The sequence below is a fragment of the Anser anser genome, assembly GCF_964211835.1.
Source record: "Anser anser genome assembly, chromosome: 18".
NCBI lineage: Eukaryota > Metazoa > Chordata > Aves > Anseriformes > Anatidae > Anser > Anser anser.
In genome coordinates, this window is record NC_139739.1 from 3,157,766 (window position 1) to 3,166,123 (window position 8,358).

At 51.5% G+C, this 8,358-nt stretch overlaps 1 protein-coding gene across 3 annotated transcripts; it reads right to left on the reverse strand.

The window, feature by feature from the left end:
• Positions 1-136: 136 nt before the first annotated feature.
• On the reverse strand, positions 137-8,243 carry P2RX4 (purinergic receptor P2X 4). 3 transcript variants are annotated; one of them, XM_083804354.1, is made up of 12 exons: positions 7,714-8,239; positions 6,076-6,223; positions 5,012-5,083; positions 4,844-4,916; positions 4,270-4,366; positions 3,973-4,053; positions 3,728-3,869; positions 3,264-3,400; positions 1,832-1,925; positions 1,679-1,744; positions 1,494-1,589; positions 137-780 (listed from the first exon to the last, which is right to left on the reverse strand). In XM_083804354.1, exons 1-12 carry the CDS (start codon positions 7,842-7,844, stop codon positions 748-750), a joined length of 1,170 nt encoding a protein of 389 aa, XP_083660480.1. In that variant the 5' UTR covers positions 7,845-8,239; the 3' UTR covers positions 137-747. The 3 variants fall into 3 exon arrangements, with proteins under 3 accessions (XP_083660480.1, XP_083660479.1, XP_083660481.1); XM_083804353.1 differs by lacking the exon at positions 137-780 and having other exon boundaries at positions 1,437-1,589; positions 7,714-8,243; XM_083804355.1 differs by lacking the exons at positions 137-780; positions 1,494-1,589; positions 1,679-1,744 and adding an exon at positions 2,421-2,506 and having other exon boundaries at positions 1,854-1,925; positions 7,714-8,243.
• Positions 8,244-8,358: the final 115 nt, after the last annotated feature.

An 8,358-nucleotide genomic window follows, 5' to 3' on the forward strand; every position in this document is an offset into this window, starting at 1 on the left:
GTGTACAGGCTGGAGAGCTGACTCCTGGAAAGACACCATTTGAGTTGTTATTCTCAGCTTGGTACTCAGAGCAGCAGCAGGCACATCAAGAATGAAATGAAACAAAACAAAACCCAGCTTCCAGGACTCCAAGAGCGATGATAGAAGCTAACATTTTATTAAAAAAAGAAAGCAAATTTTAGCATAGTGGCATAAAACAGACAAAACAGAAAATAAATCCTGTAACCAGGAAGCCACGTACCATAGCACAACGGAATCAGGCACCGCTTTATCTCAGTTTGTGGCCACTGGAGCTTAGAGACAATTAAATAGAAGGTAGTCTCACCTAAACATCACAATCCCTCATGGCGAGGAAAAGTGATAACTGCTCTCCTAATGTTAAGCAACACATGACAGGAGCCACGGTTGCTGTAAGGAAGAGCCTCTGCTACCCCCGAGCTCAGGGAAAGGAGGACTGTTGAAATGACAACGATTATCCCAGGCTCGCCTGGTGCAGAGGTCTGGCACAAAACCACGAGGCTCTGTATGTGCTTAGTGCCGTTAACCTGGAAAGAACAGAGAGATCCAGTTCCCCCCTCTGGGGGGTTGGTTCTGGCTAGCAAAAGGTGGCGAGTAGTGAAGAACATCCCTTTCTTAAGTTTGTTCCCTCCTTCCTTCGCAGGAAGAGAGGGCGGGTCTCACAGCAGGGTCAGGGAAACATTCACAGCATCAGTTCACAGCAGCAGCTGGTGCTGCAGCAGCAGGAGATCAGGAGTTGGTTCCGTATGTCTCGCAGTCTCCCTGCAAAGATCAGAGATTACGTTTATCTGCCAGAAAACTATTCTTCCGCTTCCTCTCACGCAAAACCCTCTCTGCACAGGCGATCTGCTTTCTGCTACTGGACTCAGACTTTACAGTGCCAGTGGCAGCAGGTCTTTTGACTCAGAACTCCTCCTTTTTCTGCACTGCCCACCAAGCACAGGGCTGCAGAGCACAGCTCTGCCCTCAGCACCAGCCAAGCAACCCCACTGGAGGCAAGAGGAGGGCTGAGCCCTACTGGCCAGATGGATCCTTTAGCTCCTGAAGGGGGAGCGGAACTGGCCATCAGCATTCTGGTCTCGGAAAACACCTGCCCAGGGGATGCATCTGCTTGCAGCAGCAGGAGCCTCCAAAGGCTCTGGGGGGATTTGATAGCAGCAGAACTCCTGGCTGCAGCTTGCGGGAGGCAACTGCCAAGGATGGCAACCCAGAAGAGAGATGCGGTGGGAGCACAAGTTGGTGAACATCCACTTCCCTCTCTGAGAGTGGTTGCCCAGAAAACACAACAATATTTTTTTTCTAGTGCTTCTCCTCACAACAGCTCTGAAGTAAAGATGAGCTGCTCTGAGGAAGACAAAGTTTCCTCACAGCTGTGGTACAAAGCCTGTGTTTGATGTGGACTTTGTACATCCTGTTTCAGAACGCCTTCGGAATCAGAGGAGGAAGCATCTCACCCTGCCTTCATTGATGCTTACCATTTCATAATCCTCCACATATTTGTATTTCTTCTCCCGATAGTAGTATTTCTTCTTCATGCAGTTCAGGACAACGAGGTCGCATAGCACTGTTGCCTAGTGGAGATGATTGGAAGAATTTAAGGCAACGATCCTCAGAACTCAGCCCTTAACCCAAAATTCAGTCCTACTGCAGTGTCACTTACCACGCCAAACAGCGCTAAGCCAGAGCCAATGTTAATCATTGTAGGAATTACATCAAATTTTCCTGCCTGGAAGACAGTCACAAGGCTGAGTATGTTTTTTCTGCATCTCTGAACGCCCTCACCCCACAACCTCCAGGAATGAAGTTGCCCTACCTTTCCAAACACTATGATATCAAAGCGGATTCCATAGGCTTTGACAAGTGTCCGTGATTCAAGGCCACTACTATCCTTGTAGTATTTTGCAAACCTGGAAAAAAAAAAAAAAAGGTAGGTCAGAGCTTAGCTGGAAATGCCGAGGTTCCTCGTGATTTTCATGCAGCATCCACGTGTGTTCCCCATCCCAAAAGGATGGGCTAAACATTTGTACTTCCACGGATGAGTTTACATGCAAGCAAGCAGATACAGGAGAAAAGCCAAGAAGAGGCAAGTTTAAGACTGCAGTTAGCACCAGCCCAGTCAGGAGACTTCTAAAGCATAGGGAAGGGAGGAAGTTAGGCGGGTGGAAGGACAGATGGGGAGAAATTCAGCCACACTTGAGAATCAGCCCCTCACGACAGAGGCAAGCAGGAGGCTGCAGGAGCACAGCAGCCACAAGAGGGCAGGGCCGGGAGCAGACAGCGAGGGAGGCAGCACAGCACAGCTCAGCTTGGCACACAAAGGCAGTTCCTTGTCCCACACAACGTGACTCGCCCGCAAATGACACGGAACAGGAATATGATCAAATAAGTGAGATTAGACTTACTCCGTCACATGGTTCACTAAGCCAGGAGGAAGCACAGAAGAGGGTAGAAGAGAACAGGAAGGATTGGTAAGGGGAGGCACCATGGTCTGCAATTAGCAAGAGCATCTTAGAGCCTGCACCAGCTGGGCCGCGATATCCTCCAGCCTGTCTGACACCCCAATACCTGCAGGCCTGGCACCTCCCAAACACAGACGTGCTCTGTCTGCACGGCAGCAGCCTCCCGCCACACCATGAAGCAATCCTCCTCCTCGGCTCCTGTTCGAGCGAGGGACTGCAGACCCGAAATCATGGCCCTGGCTGGCAGCGAATTCACATGAGTTCTACCAAAAGCGATTCCCTCTGCTAACCGAGAGCTGGTGACACCAGAACCAAGCCAAGCCCTGAGCTGTTTCCTCATGAGCAGGACAGTTGCAGGGATCTTGGCAAGGTGACCAATCCACATCACAGCTCTGAGCCTGGGTGCAATCAGCTGCCCAGCTTTGCACTCAAACTGTTTTACTGGTGGTACTGAACCTACCCATACTGACCAGCACGTGTACGTGGTGGTATACACCAGAAGGATGCTCCTGGTGCAGATCTGGCCTTTGACTGACAGAGACACCTTCTAGAGGTTAGTTTTTCCCTCGCCTTGTACAGTGAAGGAGGCCCTTCAGCCTCCCACCCCCGTGCTCCCTGCCCCCTACATTTCACAGCATCAGAGAAAACCTCCAAATAAGTTTTGCAGCATCAGAGAGAGTCCAGGGACTACCTACAACTGCCAGGGGAGCACAGGCAGCCTGCAACACTGTGCCGACGGCAGACAGAGCCACAGGGACAGCGGGGTCCCTTCCATTGCCACATTACCTGAAGTTGTACCCGGGCGAGACGGTGTGGGCAGTGTCCTTGTTGTCAAGGCGCCGGAAGGAATATTTCGGCACGCAGTGGGAAGCGGCTCTGTCAAGGTTGCAGTCCCATTTGATCTGCAGCCCCATGACTCCACCCTGCAGAGCGGAGGAGAGGAGCTGGTGAGCAGTCCAAGAGCCCGGGCAGCCTTGCACAGGGCTCTGGGCTGACCAGGACCCCGATTACTGGCCCGTGTCGCAGTCCCAGTCAGTCCTTCCCACTGCTACAGAAGAACCTTGCACATATTCCCACCCAAGGCAGCCAAGGCCAAATATTGCTAAGTAGAGTTGACTCCACTCCCTCTGGCCAGGGCAGCTCTCCGTTTTGCAGCTAATCCATGTCCCATGGCTCATGCCACCAGGCACGGGGGGACGATTACTTACTGCTCCTATCCTACACACCCGAGAGAAAGGTCTGCCAAATACCTCCACGGCCATCTCCTGGAAGTTCTGCCCTGCAGCTTCAACTATTTTCCCTAGACGAAAGATAGGGCAGAAGGGATCTGTCTGGGAGTCATAGATGCAGTTCTTGAGGTAAGTGGAGTTGATAGTGGGGAGGATATTTCGTCTATAAGGGAACAGAGAGAGAAGATCTGTTGCATCTTCCGCTTCTCCAGCTCCCCTCTACTGTCCTGGAGGCCAGGCAGCGCAATGCCTCACACACTACTTACTTGGTGAAGTTGAATTTGGGATACCAAATATTGTTCTTCACCAGAATGGTGAAGTTCTCAGCTCCTTGCAGGAACGCCGGCCTGCAAAACAATAGAAAAAGTAAATTAAGTTTCATTTATATTTTCACAAACAAGGTCTCTGTCACTGCAGTCACTTTGTCACTTTGGTGATAACCTCTTTAGCTTTTCCCAACAGTAACACATAAGGAAAAACCACTGGTTGTGGCAGAAACCAGCTGTGTACTGCTGGCCTCCTCTCAGGAGGGCCAACGCAGCGTAAGAAGACAGAGCTCTCACTTGGGTATGTGATAGTCATCCTCCACGGGGCACCATGCAAAGACTTCACAGGTCTTGATGCTGTCGTTGTAATTTACACATTTCCCAGTTTGGATGCCTGGAAAGACATGTGAGTGGAGACACTCCCAAGGAAAAGTAAAGGGGCAGTATTTGCCCTGCGATGTCTCCTCACTGTGTAAGGTGAAAGCAGTCTGCTCAGAAGGGAAGTGCCACTGTCTAATCCCTCGTTATCTTCCATTGCAACTTCTACCACAATTTCAGAGAAAGAAGCCTTTTCCGAGTCAAATCCTCATCTATGTATGTGAAACTGCTTCACAGACTCAAGGTCTTGAAAAAGACCTCACACTGTTTCACACTCATCAAAGCACACACCCAGCCAGCATCCACCCAACACAGTTAAGCCCATCTGCTCTTCCCTGGAAGAAAAATGTGAGCTTCCTTTTCAGTTCTCTTAGGCAGGAAAGAATGAGAACAAGGAGACTCAAGTGGAATGCTGCTTCCTTCACAGGAGAGTGGGCACAGCGAAGTGATATTACAACAGAGAATGAACGCGCCCTTGCAGCAAGTTTCCTACCATTGCTGTGGGTGCTGACATATCCTGGAACACAGCTGTTGTTCTTGCCGCACTCTGTTTTATCATCTGGAAGCTGGACGGGAACAACAATTAAACAAAACTCCACAAACCCTCCCTCCCCACGCTCCTGACCACACCACGTAGGATTAAAGCAGATCCTGTACCTACCTCTGGACATTGGCCCTGGGTCTGGTTTAGTGTGAATATCACATTGGTCATGACAAACACGCTGTTCTCCTCCTGAGCATGCAAAGCAAGAAGGAAATTTAAGAGCGACAATACTATGCAAAGCATATCCAAGGCGCTGCCCCAAATGTCAAAATGTCTACTGACAGAGCTGAGATGGTCCCGCAGAGGGGGCTTGCTTTGGACAGTGCAGGTATAGCAATAAAGGAGCAGGATCCCACGAGTATCGCCTGATGCCACTGCCTTTGGGCAGAGGAAGGAATGTGGGACTAGGAACCCTTTCTGTCCTCCCACTTGGCCCCTCCTTTACAATATGAAAACAAATCACAGAGCTATTCTGGGAGTTATAAGGCATGAGCAGAAATAAAAATCCAGCTGCAAGTTAGTTCACAGCTCTCCTTTTTTTTTTTCTCAATATAACTACCGAATATTTACCAGTCTTGGTTTGTTTCTGCAGTGAACACCACTTCCATTACTTTCAGATCTATATGAGTTGGGATCTGTTGTTTGCTCCTGCTCCATTAATATGCAAATATGCTCACTCAGCCAAAAACTGGCTGAATACTCTCACTTTTTTTCTGCACCACAACCGACGCAGACAGAGTGACCCACAACTAGCAGCTTGGCCATGCCTGCCAACCCTGAAGGCCACGTACTGCCCACGCAGCGCAGATTCCTGCAGACATACCGTCAATCAGTAACTACAGCAATACCTCCTGTTCAGTTCCGGATCAGATGAGTGGCAGGCTATTCCTGGGGCTTCTGCCAACAACTTATCTTTGAATTGTTTGCCTTTGAGACTAAGAGGGAGGATGTGGTTATTGCCACAAGTTTTTCCTGAAGTCTGCAAAATTCTCCCTCGTATGCATATACACACACACATACACACTTCTCTTGAAACAAGATTCCTAATCTGCTTTATTTGCTATGTTCTCTTGTATAAAGGCCATGCTGAAGCAAAAGCTGCTCCAGACCTCAGTGGATTTTGGCAGAGCAGCAGCTGTTTCTTAGAAAACCCACCCTCTGCATGTGAAAGTGATTCATACCTGAGGAGGGATGACATAGTCTGCTACATCCCAGATCCTGGCTCCCAAGGAGGATGTGTTTGTCAGCGTTACTCCTTTCACCTTTGTGGTTACAGAACTGACCACAGAGTCTGTTTCCTGGTAGCCCTTCTCCCACACAAAGACCCAGCTGCAAGATAGGGATTGCAAGAAAAAAATAAAAAAAATCAAACCACATACCACACAACAAAAAAACAGCTAAACACCAGAAATTAGCACAGGCAGTGAGAATTTCACCTTTTTTCATGTGTAACCTGAAAAGGCAGGTCCATATAGTTTCAGAGTGTTTTGCCATAAAGTCACAGGATCAGCAATCTCCCTTCTGATTTTTTTAAGTGGTTTGGCAGTGTCTCATTACTGCATAATTGCATGTACGTCCTCGCACTCCCACAGGTGAAGATCAGTTCACAAGAGGGGAAACATCACAGGGCTCTGGCATGACCTCCACTACAACCGCCACGCAAATGTCACTTCAACTCGGTGCAGTCAGGATGGTCCTTACTGCTGTCTAGGAGGCGGTGGGTCAGGCCCTTCGGTTCTGGTCCACACCATCTATTTTTGGCTTTTTATTTAGGTATTAAATGAGAACAGGCTGAAATTTCCTTTCACCAGCTGTGTGAAGGAATGAGAAAGAGCCAGAGAGTGCGCTGCAGAAACCCCCTGCTAGTGAGAGGAGAGGAGCAAGGATGCAAGGAAGCAACTCTCAGGATGACCAGTTAGTGACTTTTCCCAACTACGTGCCTTAAATGATTACAGTTTTCAGGTTTCCACTGGCACTTACTGTAAAAGCTACACACTCACACCCTTTGCTGCCAGTGAAAGAGCCATCTTCTCAAAAAGCATTTCAGGACAACTGCAAATTAGGTTAATTTTTACAGCTTACACATATATTTCATCTATTCTCAGACTGGAGCAATTCAAACTGAGAAACCATTAAACAAAGGGGATGTTGCAGGCACACAAAACACAACCTTTGCTCCCGTGAGCAGGAAGGGCTGCCCCGGTTTTTCCATGCTCCTAGGGATGGGGCCACACCGCGGGAGTAACTCCTGTCAGTAAAACATCGACCGGCTGCCTCCCCGGTCTCTCTTCTGGCAGGCTGTCCGCCACCTGGTTGTCAGGTCTTTCCTCACGACACAACGCTCTTTGCCTCGTAAGAGCTTTTACATGTCATAAAACGCTGTGACCTGGCGACAGGTGGGAAGGAAAGCCACCAACCCTTCTCCAAACTTTCTACGCCATTTACGTCCTTCTGATAAATGATTCGAAGCAGCGAAGACCCGCTTACCGTCACCAACAGGCACACGTCTGACCTATTCCTGGAGCTCACCCCACATTTCTTCCCCCAAAACGCCTCACGGGCTCCCTCTCCTCAGGAACGACCCCAGCCCTCCCCAGCACCCAGGGCTTCGGCCTCCCCTCAGCGCCCCGGGGGTCGCTTCCCGCCCTCCCAGCGCCTCCCTGACAGAACCGGGGGCTCGGGCAGCCGCCGGCTCCTTCCCCTCAACCCCGGGGAGCCTCCGCCTTTGGGGCAGCCCCAGGCCGGCCCGTCCTGCCCCCTCAGCCCCTCGGGGCTCCCACGAGGAGCCGCCCCCCAACGCCGAGCCCCCCCCCGCTCACCCGATCACGTAGGCGAGGATGGCGAGCTGCACCCCGCGGTTGATGAGCCCCACTTTGCGGCTGCGGATCAGGACGATGCGGGGGGTGTCGTACTCGAAAAGAAAACTCTGCACGGCCCCGCACGACACCATGGCGGCGGCAGGGAGGGACGGGCGGGCTGGGCTGCCCGCCGCCCTCCGGCCCCACACGCCGGGCAGCGGCCGCCGCCGAGGCACCGCGGAGCCACAGCGCCCCGAGCAGCCCGGAGAGCGCCGCCGCAGCCCCCGGGGCTCGGAGCGGCTCCCGGAGCTTCCCCAGCTCGTTGCCCGGCCGCCTGCCTCGGGCTGCCTGCCAGCCGCCCCTGCGGCCTCTCCCCGGGCTGTTTTCGGCAGGGCAAAGGGGGTTCCCCGCGGCCCTGAGCCCTGTGGGGCGCCCCGGGATGAGCCGGGGCAAGGCTCAGCCCCCAGCCTTCCCTCAGCTACCCCGGCAGGGCGGTGGGATGGCCTGGGGCCTAAAAATCCGCCTTAAAAGAAGGAACCGGGCCCTTCTGGTCACCACTGGTGGGACCTGCTGTTTTTTTTTTTTTTTTTTTTTTTGGTTGGTTTGTTTGTTTTTCCACACTCCTCGTTGTTAGCAAGGTTATGGGGAAAAAGTAGCAGGCAAAGA

What these genes read in the sequence shown, in the direction of transcription:
- P2RX4 (XM_083804353.1), bottom strand. Translation starts at nt 7,844, where the DNA reads ATGGTGTCGTGCGGGGCCGTGCAGAGTTTTCTTTTCGAGTACGACACC. An exon ending in ACTATGTCATCCCTCCTCAG is followed by an intron (nt 5,084 to 6,075) that starts GTATGAATCACT and finishes TTGCATGCTCAG; the next exon opens with GAGGAGAACAGCGTGTTTGT. An exon ending in CCCAAATTCAACTTCACCAA is followed by an intron (nt 3,870 to 3,972) that starts GTAAGTAGTGTG and finishes GTTCCCTTATAG; the next exon opens with ACGAAATATCCTCCCCACTA.